This window comes from Drosophila busckii, chromosome X (genome assembly GCF_011750605.1).
Source record: "Drosophila busckii strain San Diego stock center, stock number 13000-0081.31 chromosome X, ASM1175060v1, whole genome shotgun sequence".
Lineage (NCBI taxonomy): Eukaryota > Metazoa > Arthropoda > Insecta > Diptera > Drosophilidae > Drosophila > Drosophila busckii.
This window is the reverse complement of record NC_046608.1, coordinates 12,009,029-12,035,348: the sequence shown is the minus strand read 5'-3', so window position 1 is coordinate 12,035,348 and position 26,320 is coordinate 12,009,029. Positions and strand designations below refer to the sequence as shown.

General features: G+C 38.1%; 2 protein-coding genes across 2 annotated transcripts; both read right to left on the bottom strand.

Annotated features, from left to right (window-relative positions):
- Positions 1 to 1,823: 1,823 nt before the first annotated feature.
- LOC108605022 (alpha-tocopherol transfer protein) lies at positions 1,824 to 6,593 on the bottom strand (the record flags this gene model as incomplete). Its single annotated transcript, XM_017994589.1, has 6 exons — positions 6,485 to 6,593; positions 4,441 to 4,600; positions 4,293 to 4,374; positions 3,795 to 4,222; positions 3,612 to 3,728; positions 1,824 to 1,899 (listed from the first exon to the last, which is right to left on the bottom strand). Coding segments are annotated over exons 1-6 (972 nt in total), but the record flags the coding sequence as incomplete, so codon positions are not given.
- Positions 6,594 to 11,406: 4,813 nt separating this feature from the next.
- Positions 11,407 to 24,650, bottom strand: LOC108605256 (frizzled-3). The gene is made up of 2 exons (XM_017994879.1): positions 24,146 to 24,650; positions 11,407 to 13,287 (listed from the first exon to the last, which is right to left on the bottom strand). Exons 1-2 carry the CDS (start codon positions 24,431 to 24,433, stop codon positions 11,575 to 11,577), a joined length of 2,001 nt encoding a protein of 666 aa, XP_017850368.1. The 5' UTR covers positions 24,434 to 24,650; the 3' UTR covers positions 11,407 to 11,574.
- Positions 24,651 to 26,320: the final 1,670 nt, after the last annotated feature.

Genomic DNA, 26,320 nt, shown 5'->3' with positions numbered 1-26,320 from the left:
AGCATGAATGTGTGTCTGTGTGTGTGTGTCTGGCACTAATACAATTGCAGCTATGTGTGCGGGGCTCGGCCTCATTTATTTGATTGTCCATGACGATGACGAGCGTTCTGTGTTCGTCCATCGCATTTTGGTTGCTACGCCTTCATTGTGTTTGCCCCATCAAAATGCAACATTGGACGCTACGCTAGGCCCCAACACAGTCATACTGGGTTAAGCGTAACTGCAGCAGCAGCAGCAGCAGCTCCTATACGCATTCAATCATTTGCCGGCAACAGTTTGTTTCAAAATTAGCTTTGTCTATGGCTTTTGCAAAGAAATTATTCAGTTGTATATTTCAAAATTAATTTAAACTCAAGTGCAAGCTGTAAGCCATAGCTGTTAAATTAATATAAGCAGACTAAAGCAATTTAATTATAGTATATTGTTCATATATTTAACAGCTATAATCAAAAATGAGCACAATTTTTTATGCAGACTCAAAATTAAACAAAAATCAATTTGCGATTATTTTAATTTTCTTTTCCATTAGTTTGGCTTACTTTTGTCTTTAGTTGTTAGTATTAACTTCAAAATTAGTCGGAAATAAACAAAAAACACTTGTGAGCTTAGTTTTAAATATTTGTTAATATTTTTGCATTAATTGAATAATAAAAATAAACAAAAATCAATACATTTAAAGCTTAGTTGCAATTATTTTAATTTTCTTTAGCATTAGTTTAGTTTACTTTAGAAATAATCAAAAAACAGTTGTAAGCTAATATTTAAATATTTGTTAATATTTTTAGCTTAATTATATATTGAATATAAACAAAAATCAATAAGTTTGTTTAGTTTACTTTTGTAATTAGTTGTAAATAAAAACTTCAAAATTGGTTAGAAATAATGAAAAAACAGTTTTTAATATTTTTGAGATTAATTCAATAATAACTATAAACGAAAATCATTAAATTTTAAGCGTATTTGCATTTATTTATTTTTATTAATTTAGTTTACTTTTGAGTTTACTTGCCTATATTAAACTTCAGAAATAATCAAAAAATATTTGAATGCTCATATTTAAATATTTGTTAATATTTTTAGCTTAATTAACTAAACAAAAATCAATAAGTCGTTAGCTTATTTGCAATTATTTTGATTTTTTTATGCATTAGTTCGACTTACTTTTGTTTTTACTCAAAAATAATTAAATGCAAATATTTTTGTTAAAATAATATTTTGAATGCTGCACTTGCTGCGCAAATTACGCATACGCCCCACTGTGCGCGCAGCTTAACAAACAAAAGTTGCTCAACATTTTTCACGTACCTAATTTAAATTTTGATGTTGCTCTGCGGCCATTAGGATTATCATGGAGCTTAATATGCCTCACTGCGGCGTCCGTAGAGTGCAAGTTGAGTTGCTGTCCAGTGCAGCCCAACGCCCCAGCCCCAGCCCCGACCACGCTCAGTCTGTAGCAGTTGGGCGCCCACAAAACTTCACATGGCTGGACATACGAGTGGCCTATTTTAAAGCCTGCAGGCTTAAGGGAAAAAAGGAAGTAGAGTTGCCACATAATTCGATTACAGTCCATGCATTGGTGCATGCCACGTTTGGGTTGGAAAGTGAAAATCTGAATCCGCCCCATGGGCAAGCCAAGCAACTCTCCACTTACACCTGTTGGCCACCAAGTGGGGGGCCATGCGGGGCATTGATGCATTAAGCGACACTAAGCGGACTAGCGAACAAGCGTTGAAACGAGAGGCGACAGCAGAATTTTTAAGGCTCTGCCTCGACCAGTGCCATTCACACTCTAACCCAACACAGCACAGCACACCACATGCTCTCTCTCTCCCTCTCTCTCTCTCTCTCTTACGCTTTATTGCGCTCACTCTCTTGCAATCTCTGGCACTGTCAGCTGAGCTTTGAGTGTTGCAGCTTGGTAAACCAATGGACAACTCAATGCAGAGATGCTGTCAAGTGCTGCTGCTACACTTCAAATATGCACAACATACATAGCTTAAACATATGTGTGTGTTGTGTGTGTGTGTGTGTGTGTGAGGGTAAGCCAAGTTGCTTGTGGCAGGAAATTCGTAAAACTTGCATTGCCAAATTCCAAGAATTTGTGCGCAAATTAATTCGGAAATTTATTCATTGCATTTGTTTATTTTGATATGTTAAGTTCCTTGGAAATTGTATTAATTAAAACGGCAATTTAATGAAATGTATGCTTGCTATATTCTTAGAAAATATTCTTGCCCCACCCTAATATATTCTACATATAGCTATGCTATGCATATGACTTGAGCTCTCTGTCTTTTCTATTGCCATTTCTATTTTCAATTTGCATTTGCCTTTGACATTGTTCTCACTTAAAAATTTGCATATAACAAAAAAAAACTAAAATAGCTGCGTATGAATTTTAAGCAGACCCACTTAGCTTTATAATATAGCATGAGCACACTTTGTATATTAGCTGATAAAAATAAAATGCATTAAACCAAAACGCTGTCAGCATCAACTTAAAAGTCAAGTTATATTTATAACAAAAATAAAAAGTTCAAGGTTCAATTATAAATTTGAGCATTGTCAGAAACTAATTAGTTAGTTAATTATAATGGAAACTTAGACAAGCGAAGCTTATAAATAATTATATATTAAATTTAATATAAAAAATGTCAAAGTGTATAAAAAAGCTGCGCAGCACATTCAAGGACAATTTTGAGTTAAACTATTGCTTTGATTTAAATTTTAGTGTAGCATAACAAGCAAATAAATAGAATAGGAAACTTGCAAATTAATCATCATCATTTTGATTTCAGATATTGAGAAAATTTAAATTGAAAATCTTCAGGGATAATTTTGTATTCCTATTGCTTTGATTAGAAAATTAGCTTTTCCATAAATAAAATAAGAAACTTGCATAACTTTAAAATATTTGTTTGATTTGATTGCAGTTATTGCAATTTGAAAATTTTGTATTGAGATGACTTAAGTTTATTTTTTATAGCAAAAATATTGCAGCAAATAAATAAATTTCAAATTCACATTTTAAAATTGCGCAGAAAATTCTATTTAATGTTTGATTTTGAAAATCTGCTTTAAGTTGCTTTGATTTTTCAATCAATTAAAGCTAAATCTAATAAAAATATTAGATTTTAATTTTGAGCAGAAAATTTAATTCAATGCTTGATTTTGAAAATGTTTTCTATATTAAAATGTTATAAAAATATAGTTGAAAGTTTCTAATGCACATTTAATGTTGAGCAGAAAACTTAATACAATTTAATGCTTAATTTTGATATCCTGATCGCTGATTTTTCTTGCAGTGTATGCTATATATTGAAGCCGGACTTGCAGCTGTCTGTGCTGCTTGTCAATCTCTATTTGCTGCTGCTGCTGATGTCCTTTGGCAATTTAGTTAATTGCATAAAACAGTCAATTCTGAGAATTAAAATTAGCTGCCACCCACTCGCTTCGCTCTCTCCTTGTCTCGCTCTTTTGTGCTGGTCAAAGCAGAAAAAATGAAACATTGCTGGTCAACATACAAAAAGCCAAGCGCAGCTGCTATTATGATATATACATAGCTATAGTTACAAAGTAAAGTCATTAAAAAAATATAGAAAAGTAGCAGCTAATCAATTTCAAGCGTCTTTAAGCTTTGTGCAGGCGACTGGGAGCTGCAACTGGCGCTGGAGGATTTTTTGCTGCACTTGTTGAGCTGCCAATTTAAAGGATTCATCAGATAGTCGCTGCAATGAGTGGCAAGATTAGCAAGTATAACAGTGTGTGTGTGTGTATGTGTGTGTGTGATTTACCGTTGCTGCTGCAGCAGCTGCAGCCAATGCGCTTTCAGCTCCGACATTGCGCCCGCCTGTCCGCCGTACTCTTGGGGCAGCATTGAGCGTGGAAAATGCTTGAACGGCGTCTCGGCATTGGGCAAATGAAAATGTATAAGCTTGAAGACTTCGCTCTTGATGAACGGCTTGACGACAGTCAACACTTTGTCCAGAAACGAGGGACAATTGAGCACGTGTATGGCCTTGAGCCGCACCGGATGCGCCTCCTGCACAAATTTCATATAAACACGCAGCGCCTGCAGCGATGTGCGCGTCAGATGACGCAGCGTATAGCCGGCCATATCGAAAATGGGTATTTCGCCATCGCTTAGACGCGCCTCCTGCTCCGTGGCGAAGCGACAATCGGCGACCATAAAGAAGACCTTGATGCTGGCCGTAAAGTTGAACTGCCAAGTCGAGAAGTTGTTATTAGAGTTGAGCGAGAGTTGAGCGAGGAGAGCTAAGCAAGCGACTTACCTTGTCCGCATCAAAGTCAATCAAGCGATAAAACAGCAGCTTGTGGTGCTCCGGCGTGAGTCCAGGCAGCGGCAACAGATCGCTGCAAACAGTTTCGGGGGGAGTATGGGGGGTTATTAAGTGGCTAACCGGTTGCACTCATACTTACGCTACTTGCAACAGCTGCTGCGAACTGGCGTCCATGGGATCGCGTTGTATAAAGATTTGCGCATGTTTATTGCGCAGCGCATAGTTGAGCTCCAGCAGACGCTGCGCTGCTCCAAGATCGCAGCGTGTGGTGTGCAGAAAACGCCGCAGCAAAGTGCATGCTAATCAGCGAGAGAGAGAGAGAGAGCGCGCAATAGTGTGTGTAAGCGAGAGCGAGTTGCTAGGCAAAGGGAGCTGCTAAGCTTATGCAACTTGCTGTGGCAGTTGCAACACAATGCAAAATGTTGTTGTTGCTGCTGCTGCTGCTGCTGCTTGTTGCAACTGCAGCTGAGGCCAGCAACTGCAATTAACTGCCAAGCACTAACTGCACTGCTTACATAACTCCAATGCGAGAGCGAGAGAGCAAACGAAAGATCTCATAATTATAGCCATGCTATGCCATTAACATATGTCGCTATATAGCTGATTTTATAAACTGTTAAGTAAGCTGAGCTGAGCTTAGGTCAGCATATGAAATGGCCATAAGCTTCAATTATTTGCAAATAGAAGCAGCTCAAGTTCAAATAAATAAATAAGCCACTAAATAAAAACTAAATATGAAATTGCCATAAGTTTAAACTATTTGTAAGCAAAAAGCAGCTCAAGCTTTAAGTTATATTAGTAATTCAAAGAAAGAAAGAATTCAACGAATTCAATTCAATTTTAATTAATTCAGGAACTAATTTAATTTCATAATAATTGCTTAAGAATGCTGCTGCGCGTAATTTCAATTCAGATTGTTAAAATGTTTATTACTAAAATAAATATAGCATATTACTAAAATAAATATAGCACTTAATAAAAACTAAATAGCATAGCTTAAAGTTTAGCTGGCTGCAGTTTTAAGCTTTCAATACAATGCTGCATTTAAATTAATGCATTTTAATTAAATGCTCAGCAAGCAGCAGCGCATTAAATATATGAAATAGTTAATATATAAAAAAAACAGCCTGCAGGCCTCAGTTGCTCTGAGAATTAATTCCAAGTTACAATTAAAAATTAATAAATAAATTCGCATACCATTGAATCTATTTTAAATTTCAACTAATAAGCGCAGCGCTTAAAACAACAACAAAAATTAAACTAATAATTTGGCTGCTGGTTATTTACTTTAGCTAGCATTTTGCTTATTTAACTGCACTCTAAACTCTTTCGCATCCAAAATGCAGCTTATAGAAATTCTAGTATATTGACAGTTACTCCCTGCTATTCATTAAAATGCAACCCACATATAGAATATGGCAGCTCCTTGACTATTTTCGACTTGAGCTTGATTGGAAATTCTATGGCCACGCCCATAAGCAATTATTTTGCATTAGTAGCGACTAGAACTAAAATTCGCAGCCATTTATATATATACGTTATATATATATAAAGCTATAGGCAGCAGCAAGATACAAGCTTTAGCTTTAGTTGACATTAAATAAGCAAAGCCATAAAAGAATTTTAAGCTGCTGCCACTTTTATTTGATTGATTATATCAAAATTCATTTTCAAATGAAAATAAATGAAATGAAATTAAATTTGTAATTTAAGACTTTGTATAAGTTGAAAAGTAATGAAATATTTTTATAGTTTTAAACCAATTTTAATAACATTATAAATTGCATTCTAATTTACTTTCGATCAGAAAACTTTTTGTTTAATATCTTAAAGTTAAAAGTAGCTCTAGCTCTAACTATCTTGCTATAACTCTCTTACTCTAACTCTCTTACCCTAACTCTCTTACTCTAACTCTCTTGCTCTAGCTCTAGCTCTAGCTCTAGCTCTAGCTCTAGCTCTTGCTCTAGCTCTAGTTCTACCTCTAGCTCTAGCTCTAGCTCCAGCTTGGCCTTTGACCCACAAATTCTATTTTATAGCTACTCCAAGCTATTGTTTGCCTAATCGGCTGGCATTTAATCATTTTAGATTGTTTAATTGAAGTGATGGCAGTCACGAAACACGTTAGAACTTTATTGTTGCTGTTAATAGCAAAATTTTGTTGACCCCCCCACCCATCCACTTACGTATATTGTGTGGTAATTGCGGATGCTCTTTTATCCATTGCTCAAATTCCTGCACGTGCTTCAGCATCAACTGTTGCTCATCATCAGCCTCATCCTTATGGTGAACCATTATACATAGAATCAAGCTATATATTGATTATATTACACACACGTCTGTCTAGACGTTTGGACGTAACACAAAAACAAAAATAAAAACGCGTCTATGCAACGCTAATTCGCGACTGCAACTGATTGTGTGTGAAGTTTCTTAAGCTGCTGCTGCTGCTGCCTCGGCTATGGCTGCTGCGCTGCGACGTCGCTGCTGCTACTGACAGCGTAAAAAAAAAACAAAAGCTGCCTCTTGTCATTCGCTTCACTAAGCGCAAAGAGTTGAGCTGAGCTAACTCAAAATTTTAGCCAATTGCTAGCTCCCTCTCTCTCTCTCTCTCTCTCTCTCCCTCTTGCTTGCTTTCTAGCTGACTTGTTGTGCGTATGTCAGCCCTAAACTCTATAGCAGGCTTGGCTTTGCTTTTTATACACTTTTTTTTTAGCAACAATGGCCAAGGGGTATGCGCAAGTTGTGCCGCAAGTATGTAACATGCACACAAAATTCATAGTTTATTATTAAACAGCTGAAACTGCATTTGTGCACTCAGCTGCGTCTGTATGAGCAACAAGAACTCGGCGACTTTAAGAGCTAGCGCTACCAAATTTGGTATTTAGCTGCTCCAATACGTAACGCATATTGCTTTTATTTTATTTGTTGTTATTTTGTATCGCAAATCAAAAATTAAGCATATTTAAGCCAAATAAATTATGCAAAGTGTATATAAAAGTTGCTTGTGCTCAAATTTTGTAGTTTCTTTTTTGTCATAACGCTTTGGCGTTATTTACGTAACGTAATAGTAAACGTAACCCATTGGCAATTGTTTTGGCATGTGCTGTAAGGTCGCCGCTATGTATGTGTGTGTGTGTGTGCGTGTATATGTGTGAGTGTGCGTGTTCTTTGGACCATGCACGTGGCCTGCGTATTCAACTTCTTGCCTAGGTTTTCACCTCTGCACGTTTTTGTCTACCCTGTAAATTTGCTTAAGCAACGGGCATTTAAATTTATTAAGTTCTTCGTTTCAAGCATTTAATTTACAACTGTTTGTTGCAATAATTTACAGCGCATTTTATTAGCAGCGCCACTTAATTTGTTTATGCTGCATTTGTTGTTAACTTTTTGTTGCTGTGACTTTTTGGGCTTTCGGCATTTTATCGCGACATTGGGCGCACAATTTTCGTTTAGCGCTTCACTTGTTATGCCTGACGTAGGTTGCCACGCCCCGCCCTAACCCCCTTTTTTGTTGCTGTTGCTTGTTTTTACGTGTTTCGCAAGTTAAACCAGCGACTTGAATTAAAACAAAACTGTCAAAAGCACAGCTACAAAAATAAAAATAAATATAAACAAAAGTAAAGCGTAGACAACAGCGATGCGTCATATAAAGCCCCCCCCTCACCGCCTCGCTAGCTACACCCATGTGCTCTATCGTGCTGTTAATTTTAGGGGCATTTCCATACAATTTAGCGTACATTTAATGCAGCAATAAAGTAGAAACAATAGTTTGTTTTTATAAACAAAATACCCCCAATCGTCGCTTAAACGTTTTGACCTTGGTCAACTTCAAACTTGAATAAATTGAATAAATTCTGCATTCTTCTTAATAAATTTTGACAACTGGTTTTAGCAACTAAAACTAGTTACTAAACTATTTATGTTTTACTTGTATTCTAACCTAGTTGAAGCACTTGAATGTAAATTTAAATTTGCATTGTTTTCATGTGTTTTGCTGCTTGCAAATTACAAGTCATGTGGCTGGGGCTATTGGCAAATTGTCAGTCGGCTGACTGATTGCACTTGTTGCCTATTGTTGTTGTTTTTTTGTGGCTTCGATTGTGCAAGCTTAGCAAATTCATAATCATTATGCAGAGATGCTGAAATTGCAAAATGCCCCCCCCCCCCCAATGGCAACGCAATCACTTTTTGACTCTTGACCACGCAATTTACACAGCAGAAAAAAAAATTTGCTAACCGCAGTTCAAGTTGCAGTTTGAAATTTTGAGCGCGCGCTGAAAAGCTTTCGAATTGGTACAGTAGGTGCTAAAATTGGCTAAAGCTTAAACGTTTCGATTGCCATTTATCGAACTTTCATTTAATTCAATGCAATTTAGGCTGTAACTTTAAGCTAATTAGACAATAGCAGGCAACTGCCTAACTAAATAACTAACTAAATAATGAACTAAATTAAGCAAAAAGTCAGCAGCGACTAACTAAGCTAACTCAGCTAAAGGTTTTACCTTATAGCTAATACAACAACACTGAGCAATAAATGCTTATGAACTTTCACTAAAAGTATGCAGCAGCATTTTATTAAGTGAAGCGCCATCTGTTGTGCATGCCCTAAAACAGGCTTTGATTTTGTATTAAATTAAAAGCAAGCGCTAACAAATAAATTTGAAAAACAAGCAAAATTGAATTTAAAAAAAAATAAATTGTTGCTAAATATAAAGTAAAATTTATATTAATTATAAAGTAAGTAAAGTTTAAATAAAAATAAATATAAATATATTAAAATAATAATAAAAAATATAAAAATATATTTATATATAATGCAATTTAAGTTTTGAAGTAAAAAATAATCAAATTGCTAAATATAAAGTAAAGTTTAAAAAATTTAAGATTTTATTTCAACTTAAATTAATAGAAAATTAAGAATAATAGATATATAATGCAATTAAAATTTTTTTTTTTTTTATTAAAGAAATTATAACAAGGATAATTTTAAATTTTGAAATAAAAAAATCACAACTGCTAAATATAAAGTTAAGTTTATAAAACGTAAGCTCTGATTTCAATTTAAATAAAAACAGTATTAATAAAATATATTTACATATAGCTTTAATATATTTTTAAATAATTCGAATAATAGAATATATGCACATAAATAATTTGAATTTCTTATAAATTGCATTAGTTTATTTATTAAAACGTTTAATGTGCTTTGAAAGCAAAAACAAAAGACTTTAATGCTTAAGCTCAAATCTAGTGCAAGCGTTGCAAATTAATTTAAAGAATTTATTGATTAAGCTGACAAACCAAAAGCTGCAGCTTCAGCTACAGCACGTGACGCAGATTCAAGTCCAAGCCGCCGCAGTGTCCCGTTGCCAAACCCGCACCCAAACCGATGCTTGGCAAGTTATTGGCCAAAAGCGTTAAAGCGCCGCGGCATTCAAATGAGCAGCGCGGCAGCAAATCGAGCTCAAGCTGCATGCCACCAATGCACAGTTACAAATGGCTGCGGGCCAAATTGTGTTGCACATTTAACACCAAGCAAAGAAATAAAAAAAAAAATGCTAAAAATAAAATAAAACTTAGACACACGAGCTCAGAGCTCAGAACTGCAGAGCTGAGCTCAGCGTTTTGCAGTTTGGCTTTGAGGCACGTTCAGCGAAGCGAACAGGCAACAATAAGAAGAGAGAGAGAGAGAGAGAGAGAGAGAGACAGAGCGAGACAATGTTGATGATGATGATAAAACTTTGCTTGTCGCTTTTTGGTGTCTGTGTCTCAGCCAAGGGGCAATTGGGGCTCGGCCCCTGAACAGCGTCGAGCCGCAGCGGCTATAATCGCTTTGATCTTGGCGCACAAGAGTTAATTGCACGCTTTGGCTACACAGTGGCTCGCATTGTTGTTGTTGCTGGCAATTTGTAGCATAGAAACGTTGCAAGACACGCGGTGTGGCAGCTTCAATCAAATTAATTGCAAGCAGTTGCTCTTGCTGTTGCATGTGACACACTTGCAACGCTGCTGGCTGCTGCTGCTGCTGGCTGCTGCTGCTGTGTGCGTGTGCGTGTGTGTGGCCAACAGGTAGCCGCATCTGTGTGTTGCACGGGCGACAACAAAATGGTTGCAATCAACTTGAAGCGCTATCATTAAGCATTAAGCATTTAGCATTTTCATAATTGTTCTGCTGTCATTTACTCACTGCTGCTGCTTCTTCTTCTTTAATTCACATTAAACATTAAACAGTAGCCAAGCAAACATTAAAGCTTTTTAAATTGTTTTCGAAACGCAAGCAAACAATTTTTTACATTTGTTTACAATTCGCCCAAAAGTCAGCCCAACTAACTAAATTCATTGTCTCATATGTCTAAACAACAACTAATCCACTTATGTTTTAGCATTTTAACTAACATCTTAATATAATAGAAAAATATAAAAAAAATAATAAACCTAACCTAAAATATCTATAATCTGTAGCTGCAGCCCTAACATAAATTAACTATTATAATTATGTAAGATTGTTAATAATAACGAATAAATATTTCAGTTTAATTAGTAGAAATTCCTTTAGTGCTTCAAGCTCCGTCTTTGAATTAGCCAATCAATTGAACAATTTTTAATTTTCCTATTTGCAATTTACATATCGATAACATTCAGCTCTACTTTATGCTTTTTGTTTAATTTTTACAACAAAAATGTAATTGATTATTCATTTTATTTAATTTATTTACGTGCATTTATTTATTTATTTTTACTTTCCATTTCGTGCTTTAAGTTCTGTCTTTGTCAATTAATTAATTTTGCTATACTTTTTGTTTAATTTTTACAACAAAAATGCAATTTAGTTAATTTATTTTTACTTTATATTATTTAGCTGCAAAACATTTAAATTATGCATTTTAATTGATTTATTTTTTATTTTTCTTATTCAATGTCAAAAGAGTAATACAAATTTATTTATTTATTTTCAATTATTTACTTTGATTTTATTTTGCCATTTAATTTGCAAAGAAAAAACATTTATTATTATTTTAAATAGTTTTAAATTTATTTCTAGCATTCAAATGCATTTGAATTGTAAACTAATTGAAAAAAAAAAGAAAAATACAAAGTTGAGCTATGTACAAATAAATTTACAACTAAAGCCTAAGACTAACTTTAATTGTTTAAATGTTTAAAGCTATTAACACAATTCATTTTAAGGGCCTAGGGCAGCCAATGGGGGCTATACAAAAAGTTATAGTCATATATCTATATACACAACAGATCTCTCAGCAGTCTGGAGCGACTAAACGCGAGACTGATTGGGATTGTAGACGGGCACGTTGTGGAAACTGATGCCGGCGTAGAGCGGCGCAGTCATGTGTCCAGCATGTGGCTGCAGCATGGACTTGCCACTGGCATAGAGATGCTTCTTGGGCAGCGCGGCGGCAGCGCCAATGGATTTGCTCTGTTGCGCCGCCGCCGCCGCCGCCGACAGCGAGGAGCTGGGCGAGTGGCCATGAACCAGGCGACTGCGATAGCTCTCGCAGGTCTTGCGTGACCACACCCACATGCCCGTGAGTGTGCCGCCCAGCAGCTGAAAGAAGAGACGCAGCAGGGCGGGCCAAGCGCTGAGTGTGGCGGGCGGCGCGCAATCCTCCAGCGTCGAGCAGCTGGGCACACTGCTGTCCACATAGCTCTCGGGCAGCAGACAGGCGGCCAGCACGCCAATGGCTGTGGGCACAAAGTAGAGCAGCGAGAAGATGACGAAACGCTTGCGTATCTGGGCGAAGCGCTGATGCTGCAACGTCGCCGGCAGCTGTTGCTGCAACGCGTGCAAGGAGCGTGCGGCACGCAGCGTAAAGTAGAGTCCGAGCAGCAGCAGCACCAGCGCCGGCACTTCGACAAAGCCAGGGGCGTGGCACATGCCTGTCAGCTCGCTGGGATGCACTTGCTCCAGCAGCAGCGCTGCAATGGGCGGCGCCAGCGGCGGCACCCAGGCGAGCACATGAAACAGCCCCGAGCGCTTCTCCAGCGCCTCGCTGCTCCACTTCTTGTGCGACGAGAGATAGAAGCAGAGCGCAAAGATTAGCCACCAGCTGGCGGCGCACAGACTCAGATACGAGGTGCTTATATAGCTGGCCAGGCAGGGCGGCGTCAATGAGCAGGCGGCGCGTGCAGCAACTGGCGTTGGCTCCTTTTCCTGCTGCTGCTGCTGCTGCTGCTGCTCCAGCTCCAGCTGCAGATTAAAGCTGCGCGCCTGATGGAAAACAATGCGCTCCAAATAGCAAACGCTAAAGAGATTATAGCAAAGGCATAGGAACAGCACCGGACGCTCCGGATAGCCAAAGCGCGTCGGCTCCGCCCAGAACGTCACCAGGGCAAAAAGCGTGAGCACAAAGCACACGGCGGACAGTCCCAGCACCAGACTCTCCGTTAGCTTCTTCTGCTGCGTGCTGTGGTACGCATCGCGTCGACATTGTGGCAAACACTCGCCCAGGTTCAGCGGATTGACGCTAAAGTTCTGCGGACAAATGATGAGCGAAGTGCCCAGCGCGCTGCTCGCAGCCGGCGGCGTCAGTTTGCCGCTGCCCGCTGCCGACAGCTTCCAAGCCAGCCAGGACCAGTGCAGCTGCTGCTGTTGCTGCTGCTGCTGCTGCTGTTGCTGCGCTGCTGCTGGCGTTGCTGCTTCCACCAAAGCAGGCGGCGTTGCTATTGCTGCGCCCGCTCCAGTGACAACGTCGCTGCCGCCACTTGCCGCCTCCTGTGGAATCTTCATGCACAGCTCATGATGCTCCGGCTGTGGCAGCGTCTCGCAGCTGAGAAACTGCGGCCACAGCTGCATCAGCTCCGGCGGCGCATTGCTGGCGCATTCGCTTTTAACCGTTTCACAAAAGGATTTGCAAGCGCTCACAGGACGCGGCACGTCCGGACTGCAGAGCGGAAACAGCGCCGAGCAGAGCAGGAAACGCGCTCGACGACTGCATCCAGACTCGATCAGTGGCAATAGCTTGGCAATCTGCGAAGAGCGAGAGCAAAAGAGAGAGAGAGAGAGTTGAGTGAATTGTGAATTAAATTTATTAAAAAAAGAAAAAAATTATTAAAATGTAAATGAAAATTAAAAATGCTAATAAAATAAAATAAAATAAACTAATTAAATTGCATGAAATGTAAATGAAAATGAAAATTATGCTAATAAAATAAAATAAATTAATTAAATTGCATGAAATTTATGCTAATAAAATAAATTAAATGAATTGAAATGCGTGAAATGTAAATGTAAATGAAAATGAAAATTATGATAATTAAATTTGCAATATTTTTTTTAATTCATAAAATTAATTGCACATTTTGTAATATTTTTTAATATTTTTACTATTATTAATTTTTTTTTGCTTTTTATGCTATACATTTTTTTGTTGAGCTCACAAAAAATGAGCTAATTATTTTTTATATTTTTTTCAATTCATTCAACTTTTTGTCAGCGCATAAATTATTTAACCAGTTTGTTCGCTCTTCTGCTCTCTCGTTCTCTCTCTCTCTCTCTTTTCGCGCTCAACACTGATTTTTATACACACACACACACACACACACACATATATATATATTTTTTTTATCAATTAACAAACATTTCTATTATATCGATGCTATCAAAGCGTGCCGACATATAATTAGATTGAAATGCGTTAAGCGATAAGTAAAAAAAAAAATAGCACAAACTGCTTTTTGTGCAAACTAAGCAAAAAAAATAAACAAATCGAAACGAGAACAAAGCAAAAAATCTAAACAATAAAATTGACGGCGCTGCGTTCTCATTCCCAACCCCAACCCCAACCTATTTCCCCTCCTCGTTCTCAATTCCCATTCACACCTTCTATATATGCAATACACCTGCTTCATTTGTTCATTTGTTGCTGCTGCTTTTGTTGTTGCTGCGCACTGATGTCTATAATTTTATCTAATAAAAATGCAATAAAATTGTAGTCACACGTAATTTACGAGTAGCGTAGCTCTCTTTGTTGTTCCGCCGTCCGCGCTAGCAACAAATGCCAAATTGTTTACAAGCAACACGGCAATAACAATAACAATAACAATAACAATAGCAATAGCAATAGCAATAGCTTAAGCAATAACATTTGCTTGAATTTTGCTTTGCCAGCAAATTTAAACTTTTAATTTAAATTTCTAAAATAAATTCTCTAATATTTTGTGCTGCTAAATAGCATTTAAATATTTTCTATAATATTTTATTCATTCAACTTGTGTGGCAAATATTATTTTTTTATAATTTTCAAACTTAAATAATTTCAATTAGAATTTCGTAAATATATTTTATTATATTATTGTGTAATTGTGTTGCAAATATTATTTTATAATTTTCAAACTTTAAGAATTTCAAATAGAATTTCTTAAATAATTTCTAAAATATTATTCTAGCAAATATTTGTATAATTTTCAAACTTTATAATTTTTATATAATATTTTTTCCAGCAAATAATATTTTCAAAATTTGCAAACTATAGGAATTTCAGTTAAAATTTCTAAAAATATTTTTGTATAATATTTTTCCATATAACTTGTGCATTATTTTTACATGTTCTACGTTGATTGGTTCAAGTGTTAATTAGTCGTTATTTTTTAACAGCTGTGTATTAATAGCTGATTGCAATTATTTCTTAATTACACGCAATGTTATTGAACTAGCCTAGACGCGGATTAATTGCAGCTGCAAAAACAATAAAAAAAAAAAAGAAAAAAACGCAGACTACAAAATGTTGCCAGGTAAACATTTCTCTGTCTGTCCGTCCGTTCGTCTGACTGTCTTTGCGTCAAATGATGACGATGACGAACCTTGAGTCAGCAGCAGGGCATAAACATTTATGAGTTTGCGGAATTTTCAACAAAACACAAAAAGGCTCCCCAAGCCGCAAAGGCAGCAAAATCCAACTTGGCTAAAATACAGGGCTGCATCAAATTAGTGAGACGTTTTCTCAGGAAAGCGCCAAAAAAAAAAAAAAAAGCAGAAAGGAGAGACAAAGAGCAACAGACAAAGTTTCTGCTCCCAGAGCGGCACTTTGACATGCATTTGATGGGTTGATAAGCTTGAAACGCGGGACACGCCTGGACAGCCAAGCGCTTGTAGCTTGAGCTGAAGCTGAAGCTTTGGCTTGCTGGAGCTTGCTTTATATATAATTAAGGCACATTAGAGGCAGTCGAAAGAGCCGCTGGCGCGCAGCTCGAACCGCTGCCGCCACATTAGACACGATTTTTCAATGTTCAAAAGCGTTTTAAATCAAAAAAGAAACTGCGGCTATATCGATACGTTCAAATTACAAATAAGCAGCAATTTGTTTAGTTGAATTTTGCAATAAATAAATAAAAGAAATATATAAATTTTAGTTACAGCAATAAAATAATTTGCAAGACATTTTTGTGTTTGAAAATGAAATTTGTTCATTTGTTGCTAATTTTAAGCTTAAGCTTTATTTAAAGGTATATTTTAGTCGTCTACTCTGCACGCTTTGCCGCTCTCTCTCTCTCTCTCTCTCTCTCTCTGTCTCTTTCTTTATCTCTCACTTATTGGCTTAGCTACACTTTCAGGCTAGAGCATGAAAAATAGCCAAAGGCAGTAATAATTTAATGATGCTGCAACAACTACAACAAAAATAGCAACAAGTGCCAGTGAATTCTGCTCATCATCATCATCATCAGCAGCAGCAGCCGCAGCCGCCGCAGCAGCAGCAAAAGAGTAAAAACTGAAAGGCAATCAAGCTAATAGAGCTCGCCTACAAGCGTGTGCGAAAGAGCTAGCACTAGTTGCTGTTGGGGCCGGCCAACAACGTTCGGTCTCTAAAATGTGTTATTAATGTGGCTTTATTGTTTTGCTGCCTCCAGAGAGCGAGAAAAGGGCACAAACTGAGGCCCCAACGACCAAAGTCAAAGTCTCGCACCCGCGCCCGCGCCCGCGCCCGCTGCTTCGTCTTTGTTTTCGGCCATGCCACATCATTCTGTCTGTCTGTCTCTGTGTGTGTGTGTGTGTGCAACGAATGCAATCTGCAACGCTTGAAGCATTTTTCGGCCACGCAGCTGCCGCCGCCGCCGCCGTCGTCGCGCTACAAAAAGAGGCCGCAATTCGTTGCGCCCCGCCGTCCACCCGACAACAAACAAACAATTCGATTTGCTTCAAGCCACACAAATTACTCAAAAGCAAAAAACCAAAAAAAAAAAAAGCGCAAAGCGTAATCCTCAAATCAACTGTGACGACATCGAAAGCGGCGAGCTGCGTGCTTAATATGCGAGCATAGTAATTTTTTAATATTTATGAAGCAGAATATAGCAGCAATAAATTTAAAACATTTTCAAATATTTGTTAAAAATTTACCAAATATAAATTCTAAGTCATTTTTTAGCTTACATAAATTAATATAGAAGCAATAATTTTACAACATATTAAAACATTTTTAAAAATGTAACAACTGAATTCTTAATAATTTTTTATCTTTCAATAATTGTTAAAAAAAAAAAAATTCATTTTAAAATTTGTATATTTATGAAGCAAAATAAAGCAGCAATAATATTAAAATATTTTAAAATGTACCAACAAAATTCTAAATATTTTGATATTTTATTATTGCAGCAATAAATTCAAAACATTTTAAAATATTTTTTAAAAAAATTTAAACTAAATTCTAAGTAATTTTTTTAGCACACCAAAATTGTTAATAAATAAAATAAAATTGATAATAAAGCTGCATGACTTGCAACTTAACTATTTGATTAATTGCTTTAACAACAATGTAACTGAAATTTTTGTCGGTTAGCGCAAAAGAAAAGAAAATTCGAACATAAAATTTATGCTTAATTAGATTTGCTTAAATTAACAGCGTTTTTGTTCTTGTTGCGTTTTATTTAATTTTATATATTTTTATACGTATAGCGCACAATTCAATTACAAGAGATCAAGAACAGACAGACAGACAGACGGAGGGACAGACAACTAAGAGTTGACACCTACCAACGCCAGTGAGTTGAGTTGAGAATTTTGATTGATGAGGCGCAGCGCAGCGGCGGCAACGAAAATAAAAGAAATGAAAGCAAAGCATTGGAAATAAAAGTGTGTGGCAAAGGGGTGGGGCGGAAGGGGGTGGGGGGACTGAGGTCGGGGTCTCTACATTAATGTTATCGACACAAATGTCGGCGCTGACTTTGTTGAACTCACGATCTCGCGGCAATGGACCCAACACTTGTTGTTGTTGTTGTTGCTGTTGGGTTTCATATATTTGAAAGGTAGACACAGCCATATTGCCTTTCATTTTATATTGCAGCTGTATGCGTGTGTGTGTGTGTGTGTGTGTGTGTGTGTGTTGCATGCCCCAGCAAGTGTGGCGGCATATTCATTCATTAACGCATGCCCAACGTTATTTAATGCGCTCAGACATCTGCATAATCTGCTCTTAAGTAATGGATTAATTTATAATTTTCTACGCTTTATGCGCTGCCCAGCCCCACACCCCTCACTCCACTCCCCACTCTGCACTCTATCGTTCTGCTACCTGCTGCCTGTGGCATGCAACACATACAAATTACAGGCTTAAGCGCCAGGCCACAGCGACTAATGCATAGAGAGAGCCTAGACCAAAGTAGAAACATTTATAGCGTTGATATGAAAACACGTTTATATGCATTAATAGCAGTAGAATAAGAAGAAGAAGAAGAAGCAGACAGCAGACAGGCGACAACAGGATCAACTCAGCAGCTTAAGCTGAAGTCAGCACAAGGCTGAAGTTTTTTAGTTTAGCATAATTATAATAAAATATAATTTTAGGTTGAGCTTTAGGCTCAAGTTTACTTCAGTATTTGTTGCATTATTTTCAGTTTAATGCAAACTCAAGACTTATTATTATGCACACTAGTGTAGCTAGTCAAAGCTTTAAGACTTTAACTTAAACTTTGTTGTTAAATTATTTGCACTACGAATTGAGGGACGTGTCCGAGTCGCAGTAATTGAGGCGTCGGCGTCGGCGTCGGCGCCTTTGAAGTGCGGCAAGCAATTGATTTAATGCGCCGTTTGGAGCTGCTGCAGCAATTAGCGAATGTTTTATACACCAAGCGCCTGCTGGGGGGGCCGCCTATTTAAATTTCGAATGTGCGCTAAAGTGAATCTGATCGAAGATTAGCCAAGCATAAGCATAAAATATAACAATAAAAATTTGAATTTGAATGTGGCAAGCAAAAAGTATGAATATAAATTTAAAAGAGAGTCGAATATGAATATGAATATGAATAAATGAATGCGAATAGCTTTTGATGAAATGGGTCAGAGCCGAGCCAGGCCAGGCCAGGCCAGGCCAGGCCATGTGAACTTTTGAGCGCTTTGAACGTTTGCCGACGAGCTCAAAAGTTGCAACTCATTAGCTGGCTGATAAGAGCGGCAGTTGCAACGTTGCAATGTGGCAAGATACGATCACGAACGACGGCTGTCACGACGAATGGTCGGACGGACATTGCCGACATACGAATGTGTCTTCTCACAATTAATTGACATTTTGACTGGCAACGATTGTCATTCAAAGCCGCAGCAACTGACAGTTAGACAGAGATAGCGATAGTGAGTGCGAGAGAGAAAAGTGTGCGCTAGTCTCAGCTGTTTATATATTTTATATTATATTAAGCACATCTTGCTCTCTCTTTCTCTCTCTCTCGCTCTCTTTGCTTACGATTGATCTGCCCCAAGCGTCTCTAATTGTATGAGGCAAGCTACTGGTAGCAACTTGTGCTGGGAGTTGCTTAGACAAACAGTCAATGGTGGCCGCTAATCTCTGGCTGAGATCTCGCTGCTGCGGCTGCGCAGACAGACAGCGCGACAGCTAAAAGGAGTCGGCAGACTCTTCGCTGCACTTGGGACTTGCAACTGCAGCAAACTGAAGATAAAAGCAATTGCGCTTGCAACATTTGGACATTGTATTGGCCACACGGGGGCAGGGGCAAGGAGCGCAGTCGGTATTTTTGCTTTGTAATGTATTCTATACAATTGTTGCATTGCCAACTTGCGGCAAACTTTTGGCTTATGCCTGGAATGTCGCTTGCCACTGAGACAACATTTTGTTGCACAAAAATTGTGAGCCACAGTCAAATGAAATGAGCCACAAGCACTTGCTGCAGAAATTATGTCAAAAAAAAAACAAAACAAAACAAAAAAACTTTAAGCTGCAGCTGTTTTTTGTGTTTTTTTTGTTGGCGGATTTATCTTTTTGCCAAAGCAATTCACGCGAGCGCAGGCGCGCAGTTCAATTAACTTAATTGCCATGTAATTACTACAACAACAACAACAACTTTAGCTAAAGTTAAAACAACAACAGCAGCAACACACTCGAGCAGGCAACAGTTCAACGTCATCTCCGATGTGCCGGCATCCTGCTCTGCTGCTGCTGCTGCAGCGAAAAACGCAAAACAAAACAAAAGACTTAAGACACAAACCTGCTGCGGCTGCTGTGGCGTCTGCTGCTGTTATACATATATATATATATTTTTTCTTAGTTGCGCTTTTTGATTACCCTTTTTGTTATTGTTATCGCTTAATACTCTTTAGCTAAGCACAAATAAATTATAGAAAATTATAGTGCAACTTATTTATATATCTTTGCTTTAAACTTTTTAAATTTTTAAAATTAGTTTTATAATATTTAACTTCACTTTGTTTTTAGATTTAATTGCATTTAATAAATTTACTTTTTTAAAGCTAAATTTTGTTTAGCAACTTTTGCTTTAAATTTAAATATTTATAAAAATTAAATAGAGTAATTGCAAGTGCTACACACAGCAGCGAATTTGACTCTCTCTTACTCTTTCTTACTCTCTTCCTTTTATTGTTGTTGTCATTGCATGTTACTTTAAACATTCTTGCATTCTTCTTTTATTTTCTTTCCTTTCGCTTCGTTTTGTCTCAATTTTTTGTTGCTCTTTTTTTTTTGTTGTTAACTGCGGCGGTTTTTGCGGCATTTGAAAAGCGTTGCTGCATTTTTTGCGTGCCTTGCTTTTGGCCAAGTTGTGAAGCTACGCTAATTGCCGTTGTTGTTGTTAAGTCGAAAAGCTTAATTTATTTTGTTGCAAAATATGTTTTTATTACAAAATAAACCGAACCCTTTACTTCTCTCTATTTAGGTATCAATTATAATTGAGGGTCAGCCAATAAAAAAAAAAAAACTTGGCGCTAGGCGCGTCTGTCTGATAAGCAAACTCTTATCAATAAAATAAAAAATAAAACAACGTGCCTGGGATTAACTTTGGATGAGCAACAACAACAGCAACAACAAAGCAAATAAAATATGCTTTGGTAACTGCTGATAGCTTAAAATGTCTTAGGCCCATCAATGGCAAAAAAAAAAAAATAGTTTATGCACTCAAAAAAATATTAAATGCTAATGAATGAATTTAAGAATTTCAAAATAATTTATTTTAACAACTTATGCGCTTAAAATAATTAAATTTGCATTTTGTAACATTTATTTTTTTTTTTTGAAGCAACTTTATCAAGTCAAGTTATTTATTTTGTTATCAAGACGTTGCGATCATATAAATATTTATGAAATTATAGCTGGAAATTGGTTTATATATCCAACGATAAGATTTATCAACAATCTCTGTTATTTGTTTTTCAATTTTTGCGCTTAGCCAGGGCAGCAATTTGGCAAAAAGCCTTCAAATGAGCGACGTCGGCTGTGATTTGAAAAATCAAACAATTTTATTGTCGCCTGGCGGGGATGGGGGGCTAAGGCTAATGCGTTGTCTAAACAGCGAGCGGCACCGAAAAAATGTTGAACAAATATTTACAATTACTTTACATAAAAAGCTTAAAAGCGCAACAGCTTGGCCAAGAGCCGAGGCGATAAGGTTGAGTGGAAGCCAGAGGCGGGAGCGGGGTCAGGGGTGGGGAGGCGTCTCTTTTGTTTGAGCACTCATCTGTCATATTTAAGGCACAAATCCGTAAGCGACAACGACACCGGCGTTGTGACAAATGTATGAGCAGCGCTGAGGGTGGGTGGCGGGGGGGGGGGGGGGGGGGGGGCCAACGACATAACGCAGCGCATTTCGTTTTCTTTTTGTGTTTTTCTTGCGCTATCAGCGCGCACTATGCCGCTTGATATGACAAACATGACAACAAACTTAGGTTCCAACTTGGGCAGGGGGGAGGGGAGCTTAGGGGGGAGGCGCAGTCTATTTTTTGTGCTGTGACATGATAATGTACAAATAGAAAAAAAAATCAAGCAAAGACAGTTACAGAAAGTGATAGAAACGAAAAATAGATATTAAACAAACCGACTAGACATACACTTTGTTAAACTACAATTATAATTATATGTGCACAAAATGTCAATTGTTTATAATTAAAGCGTATGCGCTAGTCGTGCATAGCCTGAAAAATAGCTTGGGGTAGTGGGTGGGTGGGGGATTACCCTAAGTGCCGACAAAGTGTTCGTCAACGGACAATTACAAAGCAAATTAATTGAATGTGTAGTGCTCACACACACACACACACCCCACTTAACCCATAGACTACACTTAGGTTCGCCGCTTTATAGATAAACATCTATGGAAATGGAATTGGAATTGGAAAATGGAAAAAAATGCATTTGAACACTTGCTGGGGGTTAAATGCGATAATCACATTTGCTCAATATACAAAATTATATGTTAATAGTTATTTAAGCTATTTATTGTTATTATGAAGTGCTGATAAGCAGTTACTATTTGCTTTGCATACAAATGCAATTTAAATTAAATTAAATTTAAAAATCTTTTATCTATTTAAACTACTGCCGACGGCACTTAAGGCAACGATAGAGAAACATTTAGAAAATGCATTTATTGTTATTGGCTGCAGTTGCTTTGATTTTTTTTTTTTAATTTTAAGCCCTTTGATCTGTTTTATGTGCAAGCAGCGATTTAATTTCTATCGTGTGTGCTGCTTTCATTTTTATTGCCCACTTGAAACGTTGCGTCGTCTAAACAACAAAAACTCAAAGCAGATGCTTGAAGGGAAGGGTGGGGAGGGACGAAATGCATTTGGGGCATGCGGCAAGAGGTAAAATAAAATATTCAACAAATTTTGGTGGCACAACTCAATTGATAGCTTGTGAACAATTGAAATGTTAAAAGTTGGCTAAATATTTTATAAAAAAAAATATATAAAACTAAGAAAATTATTAAAATGTAAACAAAAGTAGAACAACATAGATAATAATAATTTATAAATATATTAATGGGCTTTAAATATAAATATGCCAAATACTTCAAATTGAATGCGAGGTGCAAATTTAAGAAAATTATATTTTTAGTTTTGCTTTATATTGTTACAAACAAATATAAAAAAGCAAATGTAAAGCGCAACGTTTGCGGCTTAAGCAAAGACTTGGCTTAAAGCAAACCGCAGCCGAGTCCAGTCGAGAGTGTTAAGAGCACTTAACGCCGTTGTTTCGCCTTTGCCCAAATGTGGCAAAGCAGCGACAATGGATGAGCGCGAGCATGAAGATGAAAATGGAAATGGGCACATAGGGGGAATGCACAAAAAGGCAAAAAGGTGTTAATGGACCCAGCCATAGAAAATAAAAGACAAAAAAAAGTAAAATAAAAGGAAGGTACACTCCGACCATGAACCAGCGCACCCCCTCCCCTCCCCTCCACCGCGCAGCGTCTCTTCATCTGTCTACGCAACATTTTCTCACATGTTGGAAACATTTTCAGTAAACGCCTCTATTGCCTCATTAAGCGCTCGATCTTCAGCTGCTGCTGCTTCTTCTTCTTCTACGCTTTGCTGCCTCTTTCTCTTTGCACTCTCTTGTGCTTACAGTTAACATTGTTTTTGTTCTTTTTACTGAATTTTTGTTGTTGTTGCTGCTGCTGCTCGTGCGCTTGTTGCTTTTTTCTTTTATCATTTTATCTGCGCAACATGCAAAGGCGGCAACGGCGGCGGCAGCAGCTGCGCGAACGCCAACGCCAGCGTCAGCGTCGACGTTTCTCTGATAACTTGAGCAGCATTTTACATTGAAAAGCAATTAAATGTTTGCTGTTGTCGCTTCTCCAAAGTCTTTTGAGTGATAACTTTGTATGCATGTGTGTGTATGTGTGTGTGCGTGTGTGTGTCTTGTTTGCACTTTTGTTTAGATATGCGAGCAACAATTGCTATGACGTTCTGCCCAGACCAAACAGATAACAGTCGAAAATAAAGAAAAGCTAAAGCAACAACAAATAGGCGTAAAGTAAGTTAAAAGCTTTAGCATAAAATTCAATTAAGTATAAATAAAAGTAGCAAAAATTCTGCTACATATTATAACGATTTTTTAATAGCTAAAAGCGCTATTTTTGTTTTCATAACAAAACGCAAACCAAATCGCATAATGCCAATCATCTGAGAAGAATAGAACACAAACATACTAAAAACGAACAGAACGCGTAAGCACTAAAGCAAATATAAACAGCTAAAAAATAAATAAATAAATATAAGTGAAGGGGCTTTGATAAACTGCCGCCAGGTTAAGAGTGCGCCGTCAACGTCAAAATCAAACGAAATATCAGACGGCAGCGGCAAAAAAAAGGCAAAAACTTCAAGCTGGAGATTGAGTTTAAATTGTTTTTTGTGAGTTTTTTAAGCTGCGAGTCAAGCTTACAGCGCAGTCGCTGTCGCTGTCGCTGTCGCTGTCGCTGTCGCTTGCTTTGTGACTTTTTCTTGTTTTGTTTGCTGTTTAACAAATTTTTGGTTTTTCGCACGTTGCCGCGACTTGAGAATTGTTTTTATAGCCACACACACACATATACACAGATATAAACAAATACTCTAGGTAGCGCTGCTTATCGAGAAGTTAAAATCATTTGGGGCTTACCTGCAGCTCAGCCTCCAGCTGATTGGTATGGCCAGCCAGATTGGGCAATGCGGTCATGTTGTAGCCCAAGCCCTGGCAGGCGGAAACCGCAATGCGTTGGCATTGTAATCCATTTGTGCTGCCAACGCTGCCGCTGCCGACTGCAGCAACGTTGCTGTTGATGCTGCTGCCTGCGCAGACGCGACAGAGCGTCAGTAGCAGCAGCAGCAGCAGCGCATAAACTGTTACACTTGCATTTGCATTTGCATTGGGCAGCATTATAAACAAACGTGGTCCAAGTAACATCATTTTCTATCTCTTTCGCGCGCTCAATCGCCAGACATTTTTTGTTTTTGTTTTACTTTCTTAATTTCTTGTCACTTGCACTCAAAACAAAAAAGAATTGCAACGATTAACTGTTCAACAACAACAGCAAAAAAAAAAAGAAACGCCGACTATGTGCCGATATTCACAAATTCAAGTCTCTTAACTGCGCGCGACCGACCAGCAGCACGTCCACACTCGTTGAAGGTTTAACGCAGACTGAACAAAAAAGAGCTCGCCGCTACGAAAGACAGCGCGAGACACAAAGCGATGCCGCTTTACTTGCGCTCGCCGCTCAGTGAGCAGCGAACAGCACACTCACACTCTAGGGCGTAGGCTAACAGCTTGCTTAGGGGGCTGCGGCAGTTAGTCTCACTGACTACGCTCATGGCTTGCACTGAAGTTCAAGAGCGTAGCCGACAGCAGCAGCTGAGAGAGCGCGAGGGAGTGCGCTTTGGGCATGAAATGCTTTGATATACCCTGTACTCTTCATTCGCATACGCGCTGCTGTGTAATATATGCAATGTCAATTGTGCGTGTATATCCTATGTCTAGTTGATTGAGCACCAAGTGCAATTACAGTTAAAAGGTACAAAATTTGTACTACGTTCTTAAGAGAAACTTGAAGAGTTTTGCACTTTTTACTTTGCATTGCTGCTAGTGCTATTTATTCAATAGATTCTATTGTTATTAATAATAGCAACAAATTACACTTATTACTTGCAATAAGCCATAATGATTGATTTAGGGATGCTACAGTAGCAGGTGACTAGCACAGAGTTTCAATCAATGCAAAGAGAGTGAGAGAGAGACAATCAGTTATTGTTTGGATTATGGGAAATTTGATCGCAGCACACGACGCAAGAAATAGGCAGAGAGCGAGAAGCAGAACATCAAAGCAAAAAACAGGAGGTGGTCTGCATTAGTGTTGGGCGCGCGTGGGCGCTGAGGAGATGAAGAAGAGACAGCAAGGCTGACAGTGGGCCTAAGTGTGGTGGTGTGTGGTGTGTGCAGGCTCCCTCTCCTCTCCTCTCTCACGCTACAGCACCACTGCCGCCTTGCAGCGACAATGACGATGTCGGTGTCGGCGATCTTTGATGTGCGCTTTGATTTCCGGCAGCAAGATAAGATTTTTTTCTCTTTTATTTATTTATTTATTTAGTATTTTGATTTTTTTCTTCTCTTCTTTCTTTCCCAGCGATCTGGCAGCGCAAAATCGAAACGAATTGCAGCAAACTTTTTTGTAGGCGCATCAAATGCGGTTTGGGGCAAAGAGTAAACGACAGAGACAGACAGACAGCGAGATGAAGAGAAAGGCAGATTCTAATCGCTGCTGGGGTGTTACTGGATGGGTGTTGCCAATGCCAATGTCTGTAGTACGAACAGGCAGCACCTGTTGCAATCCGCCTGAGCCACTTGTATTGATCGCTCAATTGTCAAATCGGGCTAATATGTATATGTACAAAAGTATACCAACCACTTGGCTCTAACAAAAGAGAGCCCTTAGCACTCCACTCTGCATTGTTTGTTTTTGTTGTTGTGCTGCTTCAACACAATCTGCCAGTTGTTTGAACTTTTGGGCTTATGTACATACGTTGATCATCAAAGAGATTTTGCTTGCCTGTCCGGCCGTCCGTCCGTCCGTCCGTCCGTCCGAGACAATTGCTACCCTATAATAGCTAATGTTTAGCCCTCACACTTGGCCTTCGTCGCTTGATCTTTTGTTTACACAATTTGTTTGCATCTCTCGCCCTGGCTCGCTTTATTCTTTTCGATTTTAATTGCTTGCTTTTATGCATTGTTATTGGGAATTATAATAATGCCTGTGTTTATTATACATTTATTTTGCAAAGAGTCTGTTGTCATATCATA